Source organism: Cavenderia fasciculata (assembly GCF_000203815.1).
Source record: "Cavenderia fasciculata unplaced genomic scaffold Scf_Dfasci-F-a-25c12.r2-5, whole genome shotgun sequence".
NCBI lineage: Eukaryota > Evosea > Eumycetozoa > Acytosteliales > Cavenderiaceae > Cavenderia > Cavenderia fasciculata.
The window spans coordinates 2,197,112-2,221,132 of NW_004457729.1; the positions used below are offsets into that span (position 1 = coordinate 2,197,112).

At 35.5% G+C, this 24,021-nt stretch overlaps 13 protein-coding genes across 13 annotated transcripts; 4 read left to right on the plus strand and 9 right to left on the minus strand.

Moving 5' to 3' along the window:
* Positions 1-646: 646 nt before the first annotated feature.
* Positions 647-2,524, plus strand: DFA_01202 (uncharacterized protein; the record flags this gene model as incomplete). Its single annotated transcript, XM_004359114.1, has 2 exons — positions 647-964; positions 1,055-2,524. The coding sequence occupies 2 exons, from the start codon at positions 647-649 to the stop codon at positions 2,522-2,524; spliced, it is 1,788 nt and encodes a 595-aa protein (XP_004359171.1).
* A 180-nt stretch (positions 2,525-2,704) lies between these two features.
* On the minus strand, positions 2,705-3,037 carry DFA_01203 (uncharacterized protein; the record flags this gene model as incomplete). Its single annotated transcript, XM_004359115.1, has 1 exon — positions 2,705-3,037. The coding sequence occupies one exon, from the start codon at positions 3,035-3,037 to the stop codon at positions 2,705-2,707; it is 333 nt and encodes a 110-aa protein (XP_004359172.1).
* A 1,030-nt stretch (positions 3,038-4,067) lies between these two features.
* DFA_01204 (uncharacterized protein) lies at positions 4,068-5,080 on the minus strand (the record flags this gene model as incomplete). The annotated part of the gene is made up of 2 exons (XM_004359116.1): positions 4,068-4,172; positions 4,382-5,080. The coding sequence occupies 2 exons, from the start codon at positions 5,078-5,080 to the stop codon at positions 4,068-4,070; spliced, it is 804 nt and encodes a 267-aa protein (XP_004359173.1).
* A 2,084-nt stretch (positions 5,081-7,164) lies between these two features.
* Positions 7,165-8,475, minus strand: DFA_01205 (uncharacterized protein; the record flags this gene model as incomplete). The annotated part of the gene is made up of 4 exons (XM_004359117.1): positions 7,165-7,364; positions 8,024-8,227; positions 8,301-8,409; positions 8,455-8,475. 4 exons carry the CDS (start codon positions 8,473-8,475, stop codon positions 7,165-7,167), a joined length of 534 nt encoding a protein of 177 aa, XP_004359174.1.
* Positions 8,476-8,610: 135 nt separating this feature from the next.
* On the minus strand, positions 8,611-9,277 carry DFA_01206 (uncharacterized protein; the record flags this gene model as incomplete). The annotated part of the gene is made up of 3 exons (XM_004359118.1): positions 8,611-8,764; positions 8,844-8,988; positions 9,097-9,277. The coding sequence occupies 3 exons, from the start codon at positions 9,275-9,277 to the stop codon at positions 8,611-8,613; spliced, it is 480 nt and encodes a 159-aa protein (XP_004359175.1).
* Positions 9,278-9,471: 194 nt separating this feature from the next.
* glb2 (glycoside hydrolase family 35 protein) lies at positions 9,472-12,307 on the plus strand (the record flags this gene model as incomplete). Its single annotated transcript, XM_004359119.1, has 5 exons — positions 9,472-9,520; positions 9,837-9,919; positions 10,008-11,389; positions 11,441-11,848; positions 11,950-12,307. The coding sequence occupies 5 exons, from the start codon at positions 9,472-9,474 to the stop codon at positions 12,305-12,307; spliced, it is 2,280 nt and encodes a 759-aa protein (XP_004359176.1).
* Positions 12,308-12,388: 81 nt separating this feature from the next.
* DFA_01208 (pmp22 family protein) lies at positions 12,389-13,052 on the minus strand (the record flags this gene model as incomplete). Its single annotated transcript, XM_004359120.1, has 2 exons — positions 12,389-12,900; positions 12,980-13,052. 2 exons carry the CDS (start codon positions 13,050-13,052, stop codon positions 12,389-12,391), a joined length of 585 nt encoding a protein of 194 aa, XP_004359177.1.
* A 156-nt stretch (positions 13,053-13,208) lies between these two features.
* Positions 13,209-13,769, minus strand: DFA_01209 (uncharacterized protein; the record flags this gene model as incomplete). The annotated part of the gene is made up of 1 exon (XM_004359121.1): positions 13,209-13,769. The coding sequence occupies one exon, from the start codon at positions 13,767-13,769 to the stop codon at positions 13,209-13,211; it is 561 nt and encodes a 186-aa protein (XP_004359178.1).
* Positions 13,770-13,837: 68 nt separating this feature from the next.
* On the minus strand, positions 13,838-16,302 carry DFA_01210 (mitochondrial initiation factor 2; the record flags this gene model as incomplete). The annotated part of the gene is made up of 4 exons (XM_004359122.1): positions 13,838-14,544; positions 14,818-15,955; positions 16,038-16,140; positions 16,283-16,302. 4 exons carry the CDS (start codon positions 16,300-16,302, stop codon positions 13,838-13,840), a joined length of 1,968 nt encoding a protein of 655 aa, XP_004359179.1.
* Positions 16,303-16,395: 93 nt separating this feature from the next.
* acn9 (ACN9 family protein) lies at positions 16,396-16,821 on the plus strand (the record flags this gene model as incomplete). Its single annotated transcript, XM_004359123.1, has 1 exon — positions 16,396-16,821. The coding sequence occupies one exon, from the start codon at positions 16,396-16,398 to the stop codon at positions 16,819-16,821; it is 426 nt and encodes a 141-aa protein (XP_004359180.1).
* Positions 16,822-16,966: 145 nt separating this feature from the next.
* DFA_01212 (cytochrome b5 domain-containing protein) lies at positions 16,967-17,460 on the minus strand (the record flags this gene model as incomplete). Its single annotated transcript, XM_004359124.1, has 2 exons — positions 16,967-17,049; positions 17,130-17,460. The coding sequence occupies 2 exons, from the start codon at positions 17,458-17,460 to the stop codon at positions 16,967-16,969; spliced, it is 414 nt and encodes a 137-aa protein (XP_004359181.1).
* Positions 17,461-17,789: 329 nt separating this feature from the next.
* Positions 17,790-19,280, plus strand: DFA_01213 (SAP DNA-binding domain-containing protein; the record flags this gene model as incomplete). The annotated part of the gene is made up of 2 exons (XM_004359125.1): positions 17,790-18,554; positions 18,630-19,280. 2 exons carry the CDS (start codon positions 17,790-17,792, stop codon positions 19,278-19,280), a joined length of 1,416 nt encoding a protein of 471 aa, XP_004359182.1.
* A 113-nt stretch (positions 19,281-19,393) lies between these two features.
* On the minus strand, positions 19,394-23,902 carry DFA_01214 (uncharacterized protein; the record flags this gene model as incomplete). The annotated part of the gene is made up of 3 exons (XM_004359126.1): positions 19,394-21,396; positions 21,497-23,418; positions 23,880-23,902. 3 exons carry the CDS (start codon positions 23,900-23,902, stop codon positions 19,394-19,396), a joined length of 3,948 nt encoding a protein of 1,315 aa, XP_004359183.1.
* Positions 23,903-24,021: the final 119 nt, after the last annotated feature.

The window sequence follows — 24,021 nt, forward strand, 5'->3', positions numbered from 1 at the left end:
CATTTCACTTCTGTTTCATTAATTAATAAATAAATATGGATGCAGAGGATTGGTGGATGACATATGTTTGAAAAGACAAAAGTTACAAACAACAACAACAACAACTCTTTATTTTCATTTGTTTGCTTCGACAATCTATTGTTCTCTCTCTTTTGTAAAATACAATTTTAATCAAACCATCAATATTACTTCTGTTACTAGCTACAATTTTTTTCCTCTTCCTTCCAACCATCGTCAATTAAAATCAGCATCATCAATTATAACATCATCCCTGTCTCTCGTCACCATCTTTTAAAATATTCGAATATTTAATATATAATATAAAAATATTTATAAATTGTGTAACAATAACAACAACCAAACAACAACCAAACAAACAAACAAACAAGATTAAATCATTCGAATTACTATTATTATTTTTTTATACTTTTGAAATTATATTATTATTGTAATCTTCTACCAACCTCGCTCAATCAAAAAAAACAACCAAACAAACAATATTATAATCACCATTCCATCAACCACCTCTTTTTGACAAAAAAATTATCAAAATCTATAAATCTATCTATCTATCTAGTTTTACATATATTTACACATACAAACCTATAGGTTAATTTTTATTTATTTTTATCTGTTTCACTACAAAATGTTAATTGGAAACGATATTAAAGATGCCATTTCATTGGTTTGGAATAATAAATTTCAAGAGGCAGAGAATTTATTGAAAGACAAATCGACCATTAGTCCAAGATATAGTCTCCACTTTGCCGAGATTATATTTCTAAGATCTTTTATCACTGCCGATGTCAAAGACACTGAATCTGCTTTGAAACGTCTCAAAGAAACAAGAGAATTGGCTGAAAAGTATATTAGTCTATTGGAATCAAATAAAACTCCACCAACCTACAACCAAGAATTAAAATCAAAAGAAGAATTTAAAAATAATTTATTGGATTGTAAATTGGTATGAATCAAAAAAAATAAGAATAATAATTCTTTTTAAAAATAATAGATATTAATTAATTCAAATATTTATTTCTATTCTATATTTTAGGTCCTTGGAGATTCATTATATATGTTGGCAGTATTACAATTAACAAGAGATCATAAAATTAAAGGATGTTTTAATTTAAGAAAAAGTTGGAAAACCTTTGAAGAATGTTTAAAGCAGGTAAAGGATACTTCTTCGACCATAAAGTATGAAGAAGATCTATTGGAATGTTTACATTTTGGAGCTGGATTCTTTTATTTTGCAATGTCTATCATCCCTTCGAACGTCATCAAATTTGTAGAGTTGATTGGTTTCAAGTCTGATAGAGATTTGGGTCTTCAATATATCCGTGATTGTTCTGAAAAGGCTGGTGTTAGATCGGCATTTGCTACCATGGTTCTTTTATTCAACAATCTATTGTTGCCCCGTGGTCTTTACAATCCAACCAAACATCTCAAGGAAGCTGAGGTATTGATCGACGACAATTTGAAACGTTATCCACAAGGCTCATTGTTCCAAGTCATGGCCAGTCACTGTTATCGTAAACAATGTCGTGTCGATCTTGGTCTAGAATGTATGCAACGTGCCATTGAAAACTGTTCTGCCTTGCCCAAACCACCTCTCATCTACTCTTACGAATTGGCCAATTGCTATCTCATCAAATTGGACTGGTCAAGTGCCATCGGCATCTTTGAGAGTCTCGTCAAGGAAGAGAACTTCCAAATCCGTGCTCTATGCGGTCTCCAATTGGCAGGTTGCTATGTCATGATGGGAGAGCCCAAAAAGGCACAAGATGCATTCACCAAGATCAAAGACTATGTCAAAAAGTCAAGTTCAGTAGACCCAATCATTCTCCGTCAAAGCCAACGTTACATTGCCAACAATGGTCACTTTTCTGCCTTTGAAGTCATGTACATTCGTCGAGATATGGCCAAGATGGAAAGAATATCAGCCGAAAAGACATTGTTGGAACTCACCAAATGTGCTCAACAAGCAGGTGTTGAAAAACCACTAGCATGTCAAGCCAACATTGGCAAGAACCAACCTAGCACCAACTCTTTCTTTAAGAGTTTCTCATCACTCACCAAGTCCAAAAAGGATGATCTCAACACTGACAATCAAATCGAAGATCGTGCCTCCTATCTCTTGCTCAAGGGATCAGTTCTCAAAGGTATCGAAAAGTATGAAGAATCGATGTCTTGTTTTGAAGAACTCATGTCGATTCAACACTTGTTACAAGACAAAAACTTTTACGTTCCCTATTGTCTGTATGAAATGAGTGAAAGTTATTTCCATAGAAAGCAATTTGATCTTTCCCATGACACTCTCAAGAAATGTAATAATCATTCCAACTATGATTGGGAAGACCCATTAAAGGTTAAACTTAGAATCATATTTGATCAACAGAAAAAGGATGGAGCTGGTGGTGGCAACCAAATCGATCAAGAAGAAGAAGATCAACAAGAACAACCAATTATTCAATCAGCTGATCAACTTGAAAATCAAATGGAAACTTTAACTGTTCAAGAATAAATAAACAAATAAATAATTAATAATATATCTTAATGAATAAATAACTCTAGTTACTACTATCTCACTCAATAATAATAATATAATATTTTAGATTTGTTTTGTTTTGTTTTGTTTTGTTTGTTGTTCACCAAAAAAAAATTTGGAGTGAGTCTGGATCGATTGATTTTATTACTTTACTTTTCATATATTATAATCACGTCTTTTAGTCAATTCAAATGTTTTATGATAGACATCAGCAAGATAACGACTGTGAACCTCTGGATAACTCTCTTTTACACGTGATGAACTAATGTAAATGCCTTTGATCATGACGGTGGATAGCATTGGACAGGAACAGACTGCATTTAAAAAGTAGTCTAGAGCACCACGATTGATCTTTTCATAGTCGGTACTCTTTTTAGAGACGACAAGCGAGTTTATGGTAAACGACTCGATTGTGTTTTTGCAGCTTTCCAATAACTGAGCCAATAGGATGGTGATGGCATTATCAATACGGATATCGTTGTTATGCATCAGATTAAAGTTGGTGAGACACATTGGCTTGGAGAGCGACAGTGGATGGAGTATAACAGAGGCCGCATCGACATTGGGACCAATGGTGAGGTTGAGTGTGTGGACATCGCTGTGGAGGAGAATGGGTGTGTTGGGAACATTGGCAGGAACGGAATCCTTGGTGATAGAGAGTGCCCATTTTCTAATCTTGGTCTTGGACTGGAGTAACGGGAGCAAGCTAGGAAGAACGGGCAAATTAACGTTGGACAGATCAGTAAGCGAGTCATTGCGCTCAATGTAACTGTAAAACTCGGTCACATTCTCATTGACAAACTCGTTCAACGAAAGTGACAGCTTGTCGAGTTGAGGACACACCATATTGAGCCACATAAAGTCGCCACGGGCATCGACGTCATAATTGTTGATAAATGAAAGTGCAAAAGAGCGGAGGTCGCCTGGCAACCCCATAAACAGCTGTTGGTAGGGTACAAGCTGCGTTGGAATGGGCGGCGCCGCAAAACTGTTGACCGTGATGTTTTGCTCGTGGTCTTCGTCGAGTTGAGGTGGTACCCAAGCATCCTCGTAAATGAGTCCGACCACAAGGTTGCGAAGCTCAGGCGTAAGCAAAAGAATACTCATCAGTGTCTTGAAATCCGATGTATTGAGCGTCAATGAACGCAACGTCTTTAACGCAGCAATCAGTGGTGACTTGTTATTATTATTATTATTGTTGTTGTTATTATTAGAGTTGGGATCGATGTCGGTGATGATATTTACATTGTCTATACAAAAAGCTTTGATCGAGTCGCCAGAGCCTTCTTCGATCTTGGCCGAGATGATACTGTTGATAAAGGGGACGACCATGGTCGACTTGTCGGTGATACTGGTCTTTTGGCCCTGTTGGTTGGACAGGGTGATGCGTTGCGACGACTGCGACGTGTTGGCAATGACGATGGTGTTGAGGTTGGTGAATATATTGTGAAACCATTGGTACAACTCAAACTTGTTGCCAATGGTCGAGCCAAGGGGCAGTGGATTGAACGTGCGGATATCAATGTGCAGCTTGCTGATCGAGTGCATAAGACAGTACCGTCGATTCAGGTGTTGCTGGCATTCGGCCAGGCGGCCCGTAGGAATGGGTATAAAATCGACGGATCTATTGAATATGCGTTGGCTTCGGTCAAACCATTTCCAACAGACCAAGTCCAGTTGCATGCGTTGCTGAAAAAGAAACTTGCTGTTGATGTCCTTGTACCATTTAAACTCCCACAAGTACTCGAGGATGGTGAACAAAATAACATCGGGCAAATAAGGTTGATCACCCTTTTGAAGAATAGCCTTGAGTTGCAATAAATCCGATGTTACATTTTTCGGGTTGATTATCAATCGTGATATTGGTGAAGAAGAGGTGGTTTTTTTCTCTTGTTCTGGACAAAGTCCGGATCCGTTGTTGTCATCAGTTGTTGGAAGTGTAGAAAATGTTGCCGATAAAGTTGATGGTGGTTGTTGTGGTGGTGGTGATGATGGTTGTGATGATGACGACGATGAAGATGACACTGGAATATTAATTTGGTTGGATTTTGGATGAACAAATAATTGTTGTAATTGATTTTGTGTCAATGTTGATTGAACAACATTATTACGACTTGATTTATGATGGTGATGATGATGATTAGTAGTTGTTGTGGTATTATTAGTATTATTATTATTATTATTATTATTATTATTATTATTATTATTATTATTATTATTATTAGTAGCAGGATTTCTTATTGTATTATTAGTATTTATATTATTATTATTATTATTATTATTATTATTATTATTATTATTATTATTATTATTATTTGTTAATTGGTCTGTATTATTATTATTATTATTATTTATTGTTGGAGACGACGACGATGATGATGATTTACTCGATGAAGAAGAAGAAGAGGGAGAATGGCTACTACTGGGGCCACCGCTACTACTACTACTTCCACTACTTTTGGAAGAAGAGGAAGAGGAAGAGGAAGGTTTCTTTTGATCCTTCCCCCTCAAAATCTTCCAAAGCCCCTCCATTGTTTAGATCAAAGAAAGATCAGGGTACTTTGTTATATTATTATTATTGTTGTGGATCGATATATTATATAAATAAATAAATAAAAGTAAACTAAACTAATGATACAGTTGTTGAACTAATAAATAAAATAAAATACTACAATGCTGCTTATACTATAAAAATATATTATTACTACTTTTACTAACTACTACTACTGACCACTCTATATATGTATATTCGACTGATTATTCTGACTTTTGGTTATTATTATTATTATTATTATTATGTTTACTACTAGAGAGGTAGGGAGTTGGTTGGTTGGTAAGTAAGAAATATGCATTCGTATTAGTCATAAATATCATATAGTTGATTGGGGATCGATCTATTTTTATCAAAAAAATCACATTTTTGTGTGATCACAAGTGTGTGCGGAGTGATTGATTGATTGATTGATTGATTGATTGATTGATTGATTACATACAAACTACTTATTTACAAATTATGTGTGTGGTGTATATATTTGTTGGTATATTACTATATTAATATATGATGACTATTATTTAAAAATGTATATCTAAGTATTGATAATTTATATTTATATTTAGAATTATGATTTTTGCTATATAATTTTATGATCATTAAGTTTATTATTATTATTATATTGATTGATATATTGTTTTATTTGTTGATTATTAATTATTCGTTTTTGTTGATGATCGTTTTGCTGATGTGTCGATATTTTTTTTAAAATATATATATGTATTTTGTATGTATATGTGTCGTCGTATATATGTATATGTATAACGGTGTTTGTATCTCTCTGTCTTTCTATCTATGTGTGTGTCTTAATTTAAACAATAAATGTTGTTGGTTGTTGGTTGTTGTAGGTGCTTGACGATAAATATTTGATGCTAGCAGAACAAAAAAGTGATGAGAAAGGAAACAAAGCGAACAGTTTTTTTTTTTTAAAGTGGTGCATCTCTCATGTTGGCACGCGTGCTGTGGGGGGTGCAAAAGGAGCTCTTTATCCAGCCACTAAAAAAAACCTTATAAGGCAATTTCATCCAAAGCGGGGATGAAGCGCCAGATATTTGTTTTCAATCAAAAAATTGTGTGTTGTTGGTGTGCCCCCTAAAATAGAAATGGGGGGTTTCGTTGATGATGGTGACCCATCACAGAACCTATTTTCTCGATTCTGATTCCTTCCTACTACTCTCTTTTGTTGTACACTTTCAAGAAATAAATAAGTGGTGGTGAAGCCTCATTATTACTATTACTATCCTATCTATAGTATTACTATGATTATTATTATTATTATTATTTGTTGAACCTGTGAAAAAATTGTATATCTTGATAAATTTGGAAAAGATGAGAGAGAGAGAGGTGTTTGATGATATATGATGGTTGGGGTTTTCCCAACAACCGAAAAAAAACGATCTACCTACTTGTTATTCTTTCTGTTGCTTGGTTATTATTATTAATATTTTGGTGGTTTGGGTTGGAGTAGTCAGTAGTTTGATGTGATTGGTCTCAAGGGTATACCCTTGACTAAAACTAGATTTGAAATGTACTTTATACTAATTACTCTTTTTCTCTACTTTACTTGTTTATTCAAAAAAAAAAAAAAAAAATTTATGACCAATGTTCAAAGGGTTTTTTCTTGTTGTTGATAGGTTTCTCCACTCAATAGATGAGAAGAGACAAAGAGAAAAGGTTCCTCACCTTGCCAATCCCTCTTAATTCATTACAAGGTTGAATTATCCGATTTTAATCACTTTTTAAATCTGGGAGGAGGGTTACATACCTTTGATCAAGAATTCCCTTTTTTATTTGTTTGGATTGCGCGTACACATCACGTGCCACCCACAAACTTTTTTTGAAAGAGAAGTCGTTTTCGCCAAGAATGGCAAAATTTTGAACAGGATGTACCACGGTGGAGCGCTCAAGAGGGGGATTGATCAAGATGCATCTTTAAGTGAAATCATTTCAAGGCATCTCCCAATCTTTTTTTTCTCCTCTTGATCAATCAAAAGAAAAAAGGGATTTATCTCAAAAGGAAATCATGCAAATAATGTTTCAGTATGGGTGCCACTAATCCTCTTTTTTATGATATTTGTTGGGGAAAACCAACTATGTTCCCTTTTGGGCGGTTGGTTTGCCCATTGTTATGCTTTTCGTAACAACAGCCTGCCCATACTAGAAAACGGGATGTATTTGGTTGAATCTTTAAAGTGTCTGGGTTTGTTGGGTGGTTTCTAAATTCGTAGGTGGTGTTGCAATGTTGCGGGAGAGGTGTCGTCACCTCTTTTTGGGATATTTTAGTAAATGGAATCGAGGGATTTAAATCAACCACAAAAATTCAAAGGTAGGCTTGGATGGATAATCATTGTTATTTTAGTTAATAAGATAGAGGGCAAATAGAGATAGTGATCCTTACGCTAAAATTTCAAAATTAGTAGTTGTATATCCTCTAATTTAAAACCATGATGGTGAATGACGATGATATTTATTTATTTGACTAAGGATATCTCTTTAAAGAGAAGAGAGATCGGGTTAATCTTCATTTTAATCTTCATTTTAATCTTTGGGTACTTTTTGGTTTACTTCTGACACCCCCATTTGGGATATTTTAGTAAATGGAATCGAGGGATTCAAATCAACCACAAATTTCAAAGGATACTCGTTATTTTAGTTTAAAAAAAAAAGATAGAGGTAGACAAAGAGGAGGAGGAGGAGGAGGAAGAGATAAAGGTGGCAAGTGATCCCCAGATATTACGCACTTCTTGTTCACTCCATTTCAAAAGCAGTGATATACTGATTAAACTGATCGTTGGTACTTACATATAACTAGTTTCTTTTTCTTACCAAAAAATTAGAATTTCATTGATTCTAATTTGGATAAGGGAGCTGTTGGGAAGCATTTAGGCTTAGATTAATGACATGCGACCATTGATAGATGTTACCCTCTTCATTGTTTTGTTGTTGTCTTTGGTTGACCATGTGAAATAATGCGGCATAGGAAATTAGTTCCATATAGACCAATGAAATGTCTCCCCATTTACCTTTGATTCTGTTATCAAGAACCTTTATATTATTGGAATAGTTTGATTGAGATTTTACATAATCTTTAATCTTTTCAAAATCCTTAAATGACAATGATTTATCAACTAAAATAAAATATATATTTATTAATATCAATATCTGAGAGTTTAATTGATTCTTCCTTTATCATATACATACCATGTATAATATAATAATGATTTGTAGAATATAAAACCTTGAGTAGAAAAGCAAGTGAATCAAGATCCAAAGTATGAACGAAAATGATGAAAGCCAATGGGTTTTTCTTCTGACAAAGATCATTGATCTTGGAAACCAATTACCTGTCAAGAACAATGTTCATGTCCATACTCATTCTCTGGCAAGGATTGTGAATTTGTTGACTCGAGTTTGTCCAATTGCACAAAAGCATAATAATAATAATTGTTTAATGAAATATGTTGTTTGATAAAATTTGACCATACTTATACAACACATTAGAGGATGCTATTTATTTGAAATGATCAACGGTAGTATCATTTAAAAAGGTTGGGAAAAAGAAATTGATTTCCTGTGTCGCTTCATCATTGGAACCTGATCCATGAAATCCATTCCAAGTATCCGATGATCCATATTTACCTCTTAGACATTCTATTTTTCTTGCACTATTTAAAAGAGAGAGAAAGAGTTAGAAATCATCACAAAATAAAGTGCTTTATACAAGATAGTCATTAATGTAATTACTTTTCAGCATGTGTTGGACCAATAAATTCTCTCCAACTTGTGATTGTATTTTTGTCATTGTTCTTTTCTGTTAGGATTAATGGTACAATAGGACCTCTTGTCATAAAACATACTAATCTTTCAAAAAAGAATTTACCTCTATGATCTAGATTATGATTATCAATCAATTTAATATTGATGTCAGTGTTCATTTCATTCGTTTCATCCATCCATTCATTCATTCTTTTTTATCCATCATATGATGTTGTTTTACCATTATAGAATTGTTCAGCTTGTGTAACTGATAGATTGATTGGTTTGATGTCATTGTGTATGGTGAATCGTTCACCTATTGACTGTAGTATCGTATCAACACTTTGTTTCTTTTTGATAAGTATATCAGGTTTGATAATTGCAAGTGTATACACTTGTTTTAGTGCTGCTGCGTTGCTCATTCAAATTTGAGATGAGAGATATATGAACTGTACAGTTAACTATCAAATGTTAGGTGCAAATAATAATAAAATTGATTTTTCAAACTACTTCAGAGGGAGTGTGTTGTGTGTTAATTATTTTATTATCATCCCACCAATAATTTATAAATTTACGTAGTCCAACACGATCTTTCAACTACCTCTCTCAACTTACAATGATTCACTTGGCTATGGAACAAGGTATAGTAGCTATCTTTTTGTTAGGTAATAGTACAGGCAATTCATGGGGGGTGTGTGTGTGTGTATGTGTGTGTATGTGTGAGTGTGGATGTACAAGCACCCAAATAGGATTGATAACAGACCCTTGGCTTGTCTCAACGATAGCAGTCAATAGGCGACACTACAACATACTTTACTACTCCTGGGAGTTAACCCCTCTCCACTCCCCATCAATGTTGACAACATCCATATGTACATGTGGCCTGTCAATAGATGAGAAAGAAGAAGAAAAAGAAGAAGAAATCAATCTTTCTTTCTTCCTTTCTTAATCTATTATCTCTAATCTTTAATCATTTGAAAGAGGAAGAAGAAGAAGAAGAAATGAATAATTTGGTTGTCATAATAGTTGTATTACTATTATTTATTAATACTATCAAATCTGATGTATGTAACCATAAAATATAACAACAAACCAATTTTATACTTATAAATATAATTATTATTATTTTTTTTAATTCATTATTTAATTTAGATTGTAGAATATGATCAAAGATCATTAAAAATAAATGGAGAAAGAAAATTAATGATAAGTGGATCGATACATTATCCAAGAAGTACACCGTCTATGTGGCCATCATTGATAAAAAAGAGTAAGGATGCTGGAATCAATATGATTGAGACTTATGTGTTTTGGAACCTGCATCAACCCAACAACAGCCAAGAATACAACTTTGAAGGAAACGCAAACATTACTCATTTCTTGGACCTATGTCAACAGGAAGGACTATATGTTCATCTTAGAATAGGTCCATATGTATGTGCAGAGTGGAATTATGGAGGAATACCCTCGTGGTTGAGAAACATTCCTGGTATTGTTTTCCGTGACTATAATCAACCATGGATGACTGAAATGGCCAGTTGGATGACTTTTATTGTCAATTATTTAAAGCCATACTTTGCGAGTAATGGAGGTCCCATTATATTGGCACAGGTAGAGAATGAATATGGATGGTTGGAGAATGAATATGGAGACAGTGGTAAATTGTATGCCGAGTGGGCAATATCGTTTGCCAAGTCTCTCAATATCGGTATTCCATGGACCATGTGTCAACAAAATGATATAGATGATGCTATCAACACTTGTAATGGATTCTATTGTCACGATTGGATTCAATATCATTTTCAAGTCTATCCCAACCAACCTGCTTTCTTTACAGAGAATTGGGCTGGCTGGATTCAATATTATTCCGAGGGTGTTCCTCACCGTCCTACAGAAGACCTACTCTATTCGGTGGCTCGTTGGTTCTCTCGTGGTGGATCACTCATGAATTATTACATGTGGCATGGTGGTACCACTTTTGCAAGATATTCATCTACCTTTTTGACCAACTCTTACGATTACGATGCTGCATTGGACGAGTATGGTTATGAAGCAGAACCAAAATACTCTGCTCTCGCCCAATTACACTCTGTATTGAGTCAATACTCTTATATCTTATTGTCATCTGGAGAGGTGGCTCGACCAGTAAATATATCAAACATCACTACATGCAACACGATTGAAATCATTCAATACAATACTACGATAAATGGAACATTAGAGACAATTACTTTTGTAACCAATTTTGGTGTATCTTCTTCTGCGCCAGTACAACTCAATTGGAATGGTCAAACCATTACTGTCAATCCATGGTCAGTGTTGATTCTATACAATAATCAAACAGTAATAGATACTAGTTATGTCAAACAACAATATTCAGCACAAAAGGAATTTTACCAATCGAAAAGAGTTAAAAATGTATTGGTATCGAGTTGGACAGAACCAATTGGAGTTGGAAACTATAGCAATGTTGTGACTGCCAATTTACCAAGTGAACAACTTGACCTCACTCTAGACCAAACCGATTATCTTTGGTATGAAACAGACATCGAAATACAGACTGTTGGAGATACACTCTTGTTTAGTAATGCCGATGACATGATTTATATTTACATTGATGGTGAATATCAATCTTGGTCACGTGGATCACCGGCACACTTTGTATTGGACACTAAATTTGGTATTGGTACTCATAAATTATCAATACTCTCCTTGACCATGGGTCTGATATCATATGGATCACATTTTGAATCATACAAACGAGGTCTCAATGGAACAGTCACACTTGGTACACAAGACATTACAAACAATGGATGGTCAATGAGACCTTATCTTGTTGGTGAAATGCAAGGTATACAATCAAATCCTCATTTGACAAGTTGGTCAATTAATAATGAATTATCAATCAATCAACCTCTAACTTGGTATAAATTAAATTTAATAATTCAATCTGAAATTCAAGATACTTCATCTTTTGCTTTAGATATGATTGGGTATGTAAAAAAGAAATAGAAAAAAAACGAAAAAAAAAACTAAATAGAAAAAGAACAAAGTTACTTATTTATGTGTTAAATTTTCTTTTTCTATTCAATAGAATGAATAAAGGATTTATAATAGTTAATGGAAATTCAATTGGTAGATATTGGTTAACATTGGGATGGGGATGTGGATCAGGATGTAATTATACAGGAGATGGATACCAAGGATATCTATGTAGAACTGGATGTGGAGAACCAAGTGAAAGATATTATCATGTGCCAAACGATTATTTATATCTTGAACCAAACCAATTAAATGAAATCATTGTATTTGAAGAATTATCTGGTGATCCAAATTCCATTCAATTGGTTCAACGTTATGTTCCCTATCAACTTGATCAAACCGATTATGATAATAATTTAGAATTTCAAAGGATATTTGGTTGGTTAAAAAAAAATAATAAATCATTTTAATAAAAATAACAAATTGTTACTTTTAATATATATACAAATTGTATGACTGATGATTGTTATTATTATTATTTTTTATAATTATTATTGTTGATCATCTTTTTTATTACCAAGTTGAGAAAGGAAAATATTCCAAAATACAGAGACGATTGAAACAAATAATACACGAAGATGAGGAGGAATGACAGAAAAAGTAACTGTCTGTGCAAGTGGCCAAAGAGACCAATTTACGAGTAAAGCAGGAGGTAAATCCCTTTTGATTCTTGGGAGGATACTATTTGGTGATTTATGATTGAGAGTGTCCATGATACCCATAAACACTGAAATGACACATGGAGCAAACAATAATTGATCGCAAGCAAGCTTTTTAGCAACCACAATCTTTCCTTCTCCCTTGAATACTCTATCCAACTTTCTATACCAAAAATGTAAGACCGGTCCACTAAAACATAGACCTACACCCGACATTGTCATTGTTCTGCCTATATCCCATTCAAATGATTTCTTTTTAGTCTTTTCTCCATATCTATAATATTCAATTGATTGTGCCATTACATCTCCTGTACCCATTAATGTACCTGTTGTTAATGATTTTACTAAAGTAAAAAGAAAAAGAAAAGTAAGAGAGCGAGAATGATCATGTGTCAAAGAGTTGTCTATCATTTCATTTCGTACCAATCAAAGGGAATCTATCTAAAGCTCTAATATAAGGTTTCCATATTACTTGATTTAAGAATGATAATACCATTCTCTCTCTCTCTCTTTATATATTTGTATCTATATCTATAAAGATATATGTGTGTAAGTAATATAATATTAATCTTTCAAAAAAGGCAATCATGATTACATCGGCAAAAAAAAAAAGAAATCAAACAAACAAAATTTGCTTCTTTTCTTTTTATATTTATTTATAAATTTTAATAGTTTGACCCAATTCTCTAGTTTCTTGATCAGTTGTAAAAGCAATGATAACATCACCTTCTTCGACTTCATCGTAATTTTGAATACAAATACCACATTCCATACCCTTGGTCACTTCCTTTACGGTTTCCTTGAAATGTTTGATCAATTCAATCTTGCCCTCGTGCATGATATCGTCACCTCTACGCACACGAATCTTGGATCCCTTTTTAAAGATACCGTCAGAGATTTTACAACCAGCTGCCTTGATTTCGATTCTGTTGGAAATGTCAATGTTGAATGTTTGGAGTACCTTGGCCTCACCAGTGATGTTGTAGATGGTGACTGGCTCGAGACGACTCTCCAAATGTGCTTTGATGCCATCGACAACGTGATAGATAATGTCGCTTTGAATCAACGATACTTTGTGACGTTTGACCATATCTTCGATTTTGCCCGGTAGTTTTGGTCCAAAGTAGACCAATGGTGATTTGTGTTGTAGAGCATCCTTGATATCACCTTCTGTGATTTCACCACACGATGCCTTGACAATGTTGTATGTCATTTCATCGTCTTCGGGTAATACTGCCATCGCAATCTTGAGTGCTTCAATCGAACCACCCACATCACACTTTACAATGAGATTGGCCATTTTGTGCTCGGCCACCTTTTCCTGAACCGTCTTTTCGTCAGGATACGTTCACGCAACTCTTCCTTGAGGTCTTCATCATCCACTTCCTTTTCCTTGTATTTCTTGAAACGACCTAGTTTTTTGGGTGCACCTCCTGGTGCGTCGGTATTGGACTGCATCGACGTCTCGAGCGTCAATTGGTTGGACAACTTCTCGGCACGAATCTCGATAACCTCTCGTGCACGTGCTTCAGACTCTACCACAATCAACTCGTCGCCTGGAGAGGGAGGGGTTTCCTTGAAACCGACCACATCGACTGGCACCGATGGTAGCGCCGATTGGACCGACGATCCAACATGATTCTTTAATTCACGAACCTTTCCATAACTCGTTCCACATACAAAGAAATCGCCAACCTTGAGTGTACCAGCCTTGACGAGGACGGTCGCAGCGACACCACGCTTGGGGATAAACGTGCTCTCAATGACGACACACTCGGCAGGGACGTCACGTGGTGCACGCAACTCGAGGTATTTGCTGAGGAAGACAATGGTCTCTTCGAGCTGGTCAATACCCTGGCCGGTGAGTGCCGATATTTCGACAAAGGGGATATCGCCGCCCATGCCGTCCAACAAGACGCCATTCTCGAGGAGTTGGCGCTTGGCCAGCTCCTTGTCGACGCCTGGCTTGTCAATCTTGTTGAGCGCCACTATATAGGGGATCTTGGCGGCCTGAATCGCGCGAATGGCCTCTTTGGTCTGTTCTTGCACACCGTCGTCGACGGCAACAATCAAAATGGCAATGTCGGTGGTCGATACTCCACGCACACGCATCTGTGAAAAGGCAGCATGTCCTGGTGTGTCCATGAATGTGATGTGTTCCTGTGTCGATGGAAGTGTCACTTCAAACGCACCGATATGCTGTGTAATTCTGCCTGCTTCGCCTTGCACCACGTTTGACTTTCTCATGTAATCCAACAAACTTGTCTTTCCGTGATCAATGTGTCCGACGATGGTCACGACGGGTGCACGGTACGGCCACGACGGGTCAGATGTACGTGGTCGGCTCTTGAGATCGAGATCGTCACGATCGGCAGGCCACTGTGGCTCAAAGTCATACTCTTGCGCGAGTAATTCGACAATTTCCTTTTTTAGAATGACATCTGATCGCATTGGACGCTCGCCCATACGAATCATCCATTTGATAATGTCAATGGTCGAGATTTGAAGCAAGCCAGACAACCCCTTCGGCGAGGGAATGATAGGTATCTGAATTTTTCTTTTTTGTGGTACGTATGATTGGATTTGTTGGAGACGTAGGTCTTGACGTCGTTGTCTTTCCTCTTGTTTCTTTTTGATGGCTTCTTTGTGTTCTTTGAAAGCTTGTACCTTTCGATCGATCGACATGGTCTCTCCACCATCCACGCCATCAAAGTATTTTTCCATTTCAATGTCTTCTTCGTCCATTTCCTCTCCATCCTCGTCTTCATCTTCCTCTTCGTCTTCTTCGTTGGGGTCGCGTTCAAAATCGTTTTGACTCTCTATTTCATCTTTTTCTCTTGGGTCTTGTTTAAATACATATTTTGTCTTTTGCACAGTCTCTACTTGCATTAGTTGTGGTGGTGGAAGATTAAACTCTTTCAAAATATCATTTTTCTTTTGTAATTGCATCAATTGTTGGAATTGTTGTTGTTTCTTTTGATGTAATAAATCATTGGCTGATGGTTGTCTTGTTTGAAATGTTTGTTTCATTTGGAATGATTTCATATCCAATTGTGGTGATTGTGGTGGTTGTTGTTGTTGTTGTTGCTGTTGTTGAAAGGTTGGCATATTTGGTATCTTGATTGATGATCCCATTGACATCTTCATAAAATTGGCAAATGTATTCTTTGGTGTTGATGTTGGTATTTGTGGAAATGATGATTTTGGTTGAGCTGCAGCAGCAGCAGTCGTATCTTCAGTAACATTTTCTTTTGTTTGTTGTTGTTGTTGTTGTTGCTGCTGCTGTTGTTGCAAAAACATTTTAATTTGTTCTCCAACTAGTTCCTTTCTTTGTTTATTTCTTTCAAGTGTTAGGTTTTCATGTTTCTTTTGTGCCATTCCACTTTTAACTTGTTTAAACTAAACATCATAAAGAATGATTAGATTAGTCTATATATCACTTATCTATCTATCTATCTATATCTATCTATTGTTCACTTACACCCCATTGATTGAATTGAGATTGTTTATCATTTGAATCATTATTTGTTGCATATGAAGATTGTTGATGATGATGATGATGTGAAGTGATATTTAATAATGATCTTGAATAAAGATTACTCGATACTATAGTAGCTCGATTTAAATTCAACATCTTCTATCTCCTATCTATCTATCTATTCTATCTCCTATCTATCTATATTCTTGAATAGATGAATGAATATTATTATATTATAAAATCATTACAACAAGTCTCGAGTTGTCATAATTATTCATCAACCGAACGAAAATTTAAAATGAATTTACACAAACTCATAACAATGATCATTCTTGTCTACACTCACACACATAAAACATAGATGTACAGTAAAGATCAATTTCTTTCACTATATAGAGGATTACTAAGATGTCATAGAATATTACAAGAACCTATTAAATCGATGGGTGATCAATATGTCAGAACGGAATGGAGGTTGCATCTAAAGACAGACAAGAAAACAGCATTCATCTTTTACAAAAAGTGGCAAGAGTATCTTGACTTTATGCTGACGCAACATCAAAAGAATGATGATCTACTCAACAACACTATAGATGGACAGAATAATGATAGCAACGCACTGCCATCATTTGGAAGACACATGACTGTTCGTGAATTAGAGAAACTAAACGATGAACAAAAAGGTCAATTATCTAAACTTAAAATAGAATCATTCCAACTATTTGAAGATGATGCCGATGGAGAATCAACTATAATTGATCCAGATATAACCAATAATAAGAAGTAATAAATAATAATAATAATAATAATAGTAGTTTTGTATATAATCGTATGTGGTATATATATTTAATATATTATACAAATCGCAATGTTTTTCTTCTTCTTCTTTTTACATTATTATACAGGTATATATTATATATTGTTTGTTATTATTATTGTTGTTGAGGAGGTGCTAAATAACCTATTAATAACTTTTCCAACATTGCTTCTAAATTTACCCAATCATGTCTAAAATCTAGATAAATATATAATGTAATGTTGTTAATACAAATTATTTGTATCAAGAGGAGGGATGATCCTTTTTTTGTATCATACCAAACATAAAAGTACAATCTTTACCAGCAGCTCTTTCAAGTTGTACATCACCTCCAGGATGATAAGTGAAATAAGGAGTTAGGTTATAAACCTTTCCTTTATACACTGTCCATGCATCTTGACGTGTATTGTGTTTCTCCAACTCTTCAATAGTGATCAATCTAGGAGGTTCGTATGCATGTATCATAGGTGTTGCAGCACGTTGCATCTTTAACCAATCCAATTGACTGTGACCAGGTTGAAGAGGTACCTTTTGCTTTACTCTCTTACCACTTTTCTTTTCCTCTACTTCATTTTCAGTTGGTTGTAATATAATTCTATTTCTATCCATCAAGTTAATTAATCGATCAACCAATCAGTCAGGTCAGGTGTTTGTTTAATCAACAATCACTCTCTATTTAGACTAAACCTATAATATCTGTTCTAAGGCAATGATCGCACCAATAAAAAAAAAAAAAAAAAAAAAAAGGTATCCATGGTTCCCAAATCGGGAAAAAAACAACACGTCGTCAAGAAGAGGCGCAAACCAGAGAAAGTTGTTGGGTGAGCGATTCTTTTAGAAGAAAATCATCCCCCTTTCCAAAAAGACAACACATTGTTGTTATTTCAACGGTCACTTTTTATTTTTAAATTCATTGTATTACTACAAGTAGAAAAAAAATGTCAACTACTACAAATAATTTTACACAAGACCAATTGGAAAAATTTACCTATCAAAGATTAGTAGAGATTTGTAAATCAAATGATATTACAATCAAAGGTAAAAAAGCTGATTTGGTTCAGTTGATTATCAACAAAAACAACAACAACTCAACAACAACAACAACAAAAGCAACTAAAAAGGCAAAGGGTGAAGCTACTCCAATTACAACTACCGTTGAACAAGATGGTCAACAAGAACAACAAGAAGAGGAAGTAACAACAACCACTGTTTCAGGAAACAAAAAGAGAAAGGCCCCTGAACCCGAAACTACTGCAGAAGTTCCTGTTGAAGTCACTTCTCCCGTTGCTCCAGTTGAAGTTGCTGCTCCAGTCGAAGCCACAGTACCAGTTGAAGTGGCCGTACCAGTTGAAGTAACTGTTCCAGTTGAAGTAACTGCTCCAGTTGAGGTTACAGCACCAGTTGAAGTCACTGCTCCAGTTGAAGTAACAACTGTTCCAGTTGAAGTAACTGCTCCAGTTGAAGCCAATCCGCTGACTACATCTGAAACAGCGCCAGCAGCAGCAGTTGCTCCAGAAGTAGATGGTGACCCAGACAACGAAGTAATACAACTTAGAATGACACGTGAAGGATGTAACAGTGGTGAATTACATGCATCTTTGATTTGGCATGATATTGCCGATCTCGACTTACATGTAATTACCCCATCAGGTGAACATCTTTATTTTGGTTTTAAAGAATCTCGTTGTGGAGGTTGGTTGGATGTATGTATAATAACCTATATATAATCTTAATAATATTGACAATTTATTTTCTTATTTATTTTATTTATATTTTAGAGAGACATGAATGCTGGATATGGACAATCAACAGAACCAATTGAAAATATTTTCTGGGCATCAGCAGGATCAGGAAAATATAAGATCTATGTTAATAACTTTAATTGTCATTCCAACAGTGAACCAAGATTCTCTGATCGTCAAAGATCAGTTCCATTCCGTGTTAGATTACTAAAGGAAGGAAAGACACATTGGTTCGATGGATCAGTCAAACATGGTCAAAGTGTGACTTGTTTTGAATTCAATCTAAAGGGAGGTGGTGCTGTCGGATCGTTTGTTGTTGTACCACCATGTGATCAACCAGCTACATTCCAAGAATTGTGTCAAAAGAATAATGTTAGTTATAGACAAGGTGAAGGATACTATGCATTAAAGAAAAAGGAAGATATCTCTGTCGCCAAGGATATGGTTCTACACAATACAATCACCGATACCTTTACTATTGGTCATGTTGATGTGTGTACACTTCTCAATGTTCCAATTGACAAGCCACTCACGCTCACCCCCGCCAATATTCCAGCCAATTGTCGTCTATTTGTTCAATCAACAAGTCACAATAGAAAAATTCCAAAAGATACTCATGTCCTAATGAGAGTATCTGTTCGTGAAGCTCTTGGTTTTAGACATGCTTCTAAATATAATTTTAGATAATCAAAAACAATAAATAGAACAAACAAATCAAATTAATTAATTTATTTATTTTAATCTTTGAAAAAAAAGAGATACAAAGAAGAAGTTAGTTAACAAACTTGATGTGGGATGATTTAAAAATAAATAAATGATACTAATAATAGTATAATGGATAAGAGAGAGATGACTGGAATTTGAGGGGAGAGAGAAACTTCTCCTCCAGTGGTAGTACCGCCGGTTGTAGTGTTGGGTGGTGAAGTGACATTGGGAGGGGGTGGTAGACACTTGGGGACTGGTACAAGGACAGCTGGATCAGTGTAAAAGGTACAACCACCTGGTGAAGGGTCTTGTACCCATACACTATAATTGCCAGCAAATAGATCGAGTCTAATGCCAAAGTCAATGTTGAGTGACGATCGGTTAAACAAAGTTTGGTTGTGTACAGTGTTGTTGAAAAAGTTGATGGCCTGTGCAAAGAGTTGAGTGCCACTAGAAGCGAGATTGTCTAGACGGTTGGGGTTGTAGACAATATAGACTAGTTGTTCGCATACACCTGCTTGATTGGGAATAATCTTAATGTCAAAAGAGTTGTTTTTGACTGTTACAAACTCGGTGACAAATGATGTACAAACATCTTGGATGTTGGCTGATACTTGGTATTGACCGGGACTGAGTGAATCGATCAGTATCTCACCGTTGGCATTTGGCTGTTTGCCAGTGACCGTAACACCATCTACAGCATACGTCACATTGAGTCCTCGAGGACTAGTACCAAGTGAATACGATGCATAGGTGGTATTAAAACTTTGACAATAGTTTTCAACTCGCGTAACAATTAGTTTCGGTTCATTTGATGATACCTTGATACCAGACGATCGTTGTGTGCATTTGGTACTCGATACAATGATGGTGTAATCGGCACCTGCACCAAGACCGCTAAATACAAACGACGATTCTTCAGGGGTCGACCCCTGGATAGTCGAACGTTGGAAATTGTCGTCTGCATCAACCATACTCACAAACGAGTCGGCTGGGAACCCAGTCACCTTGATCTGCCCGTCCATCATACCACGACACGTTTCATTGGCCACTACCTCATATTCAAAGGGTAATGCCAGCGATTGAGAGGGTGCAAATACTACTTGAATGGGGATGGATCCAGTGGCAAGTGAATACCGATCAGTGTAGAGCATAGTGTAGGTACCAGCAACCACCGAGTAAATAAGTGTATCCACATCAAACGAGACATAGGTTTGGGTGAGTTCTGAACGAAGGAATAGTTGGAAACGGGCGTAACTGTCGGCTGACACGACAATATGCATATTGAGACTACCACATTCATCAACTGGATTGATTGAATAGGTTGGTTTGGGGAACGAGGTATTGAGAAGGTTGTAAGACACTGCATACTTGCAAGCTACACCATACTGCAGTTCAAACAAGTTGACAGAGTTTTTGTTTTCAATACCTGTGATTTCAGTGTTGGTAGTGTCTGGTAGATATCCACTTGCTTGTAATTGGATAGCTGCTACGTACGACTTTACAGGGGACAGTCTCTTTGTTTCAATGTATCCATTCTTTCGACCTGGATCAGCATGTACAAGAGTCGATGTGATAAATGGCAGAGGAGCAGTTGCAGGCAGCGAAAAGTTTGCTCTAAAAGTACAAGCAGTGCCAGCATTGACTTGAATAAACTGATCACCACCACCAATCATGGTAAGTGTATTTCTTAGATAGGAAGTTGATTTGTATGGTTCTGGTAATCCAATTCTATAGATTGATTTGATCAGCGGTGTTTGATCGAATCCACCCATTGACAAGTACACCTTGACCGATCCATCACCCAGTCCCAATGCCGAATCACAAGATGTAGCAGTCAATGGAATGACAGAGATACCAACACCAGTTTGGTCAGTTGCCAAATCAATCCCCTTTACCATTCCAAAACCACAAACAGAGTGTGTAAAATTAATACTATTATCATAGATTGATGGTGTAGAGAATATACCACCACCCAAATATTGTCCAGTTGCAATTGATAGATTACTAAATTCCTCCCAATTTGATATTGATATTTGTCCTGAATTTACATTACAATTTGTTGTACTTTGTTTTACTATAGTACTAGTTGTAATTACTAAACATATTAAAAAAGAAAATAAATTAATAAATTAATTTAAATAAATAAATAATATTCTCTTCTTCTTTTCTTTTTTTTCTTTCTTTTCTTTTCTTACCTCTTGAATCAGTAAATGGAATTGAAATATTAAAAGATTCTCTACAATTTAAAAAGTTGTAGGCATATTGTAGATATACTTGATTTTGTCCGGTTGGGAGATAGAGTGTAAAGGCATTGTTGACAATGGTGATTGGTAGATTGACCCAGTTGTCATAGTTGAAAGAGGCAGATTGGAATCCAGGTGCCAAGTTTGAGAATTGAACTTTGGCAAATGATTGTTGACAAACTGCAGGTTCTATAATGGTATAGGTGGCAGCAGAGATATCGTATGTATCCCAAGCTCCGGCATGTACACCAGAGGTTGGACAAGTTGGATGAAAGTAATAGATAGTTTGACCACTAGGCCAATAATTATTGAAAACATTTGGTTTATACGATGTTTGACCTTTATAAGACACCCAAATCTCTGCAATACCAATACCAGGTGATACGGTTGTACATACGTTTGGACGACGAGTAACATTTTGTTGAACAATTTTAAAATCTAAATAATTGATTTTCCAATTCTCCTCTGGTATCAATGTAATTGTTGTATTTACATCGTTGGGTGCATCTGGTTCGTGTGCTACAAGTGTCCATGTACTATGGTAGAGATTGGATATTCTACCAGTTGTTGGGTCTGCTTGTACCGTTGTGTTACCATTGGTGATCCACAGTCTATCAAACTGTTCGAAATTGTCTACAACAATCTCTATGACATCCATACAAAAATCACCAGATTTGGTGTATCTAAAGATTGGCTTGACACGTCTAACATCAATCACTAGGTTTTGAGTGTAACATGATGTCGAAATGGTATAAGTGTCGTCATAGTCTACACTAACTTGACCGTTGGTAGTGTCGATTGGTATTATACCATTCTTGCCCGAGCTAAATGACAAGTCTGACATATCACCCAAATAAGATATAGTCATAAGCGATGTCTTTTGGGCGAATGACAGTGTTGGAGGATAGAGATTATATGAAATGGGTGCAGGTGACGACTCCAATACATAGGATTGTGAGAATTGACATTGACTTTGTGTATAGGTCAATACGAGTGGTGAACCAACTGGAACATCATGACTAACTGGTAACGACCCAAAAGCAAGTCCATTGATAGTGACAGAGTTGACAGAAGCATTGATATTGGATGTAACTTGTACGTTGATATGTGTAGTATTACATGGTAAATTGGTTTGAACTACATCATATGATGGTGTGGTAGAGTATAATAAACCACCAACCATTTGTTCCTTTGAACCACAAGTTGATGACAATGCATAAATTGTAAATGCCTTTCCAGTAGAACTACCAACTAGACCTGTAAACTCTACTATATTACTCGACCCTATAGTAGCAGTTGTATTAATATTATCAATTCCTAAAATGATCGATGTAAATAGATTGGCATTTAGAATAGAGATGGAACCAGATGCAGTGTTGCAAAGTGATGGTACGACACGAATAGCTGGTTGAAAGGTACGATTGATTGGTTTGACATTGAAACGACCACCTGAACATGGAATACCACCAACTTTGGCAGAGAATGGGAATGAATGACCACCATCACCAAAAAAGTCAGCTTTGGTCACACCGGAATAGACACCTTCCAAACCTGACAAAGTTGCCTCTGTATTTTGAAAGATACATTGTGGTTGTTCAAATGTAATGGCAGGTACATTGATTTGTAGTGGTAAGGTTTGAGTACACGATCCAATCGTAGTTGTCATTTGATAGAGACCTGGTCGATCAAAGATTAAATAATAGTATGGTCCAAATGGGAACAATATCATATCGGGTGTGATAGACACTGTATCAAAAGCACCACCATTCACTAGTGCCATAGTTATAGGTGACCAACACATTGAATTATTAACTGGTAATACAATTGGTTGTGTTGTACATTGTCCATGAACACTATTTAATAAACTAATAATACTAAATAAAAATAATAATAATATTGTTGTTATCTATAATAATCGTAATAGTTTAAATAGAAAAGAAGAAGATTAGTTATTTATAGAAATGAATATAACGACCGTTTTGTTAAAAATAGTAATTATTAACTTATTACCTACCTTCATGATTGTATATACATAAATTAATAATAGAATAAGTCTAGACGAGATTGCTAGTATTGATTATGATTATAACAACAAACAAACTAGTTGGTTTGGTTTACCATTGTGTGCAGGAGCTAGGTTGGGTTGTTGATCTTCACAAGGAGAGATTTAAAAATAGAGAGGATCTTTTTGAACAAACGAACATTTCACAGAACGATCGTGAACACCCTCTCCCAAAGTGTGCCTTGTGCGATCAAAATAGGGATCGTAAGGTTTCATCGATGATATTTTAAATAAATGTAAACCTTTGATCAATAGATATCTATATCTACATACAAGTTTATACACAAACAACACATTTGTTTGATTGTAAATATTTAATTAAAATTACAACACACAGAGATTTTTGAAAAAAAAAATAATAATAACTAAATCAGTAATATTTATTTATTTATTTATTTTTTTATTTATTATATAT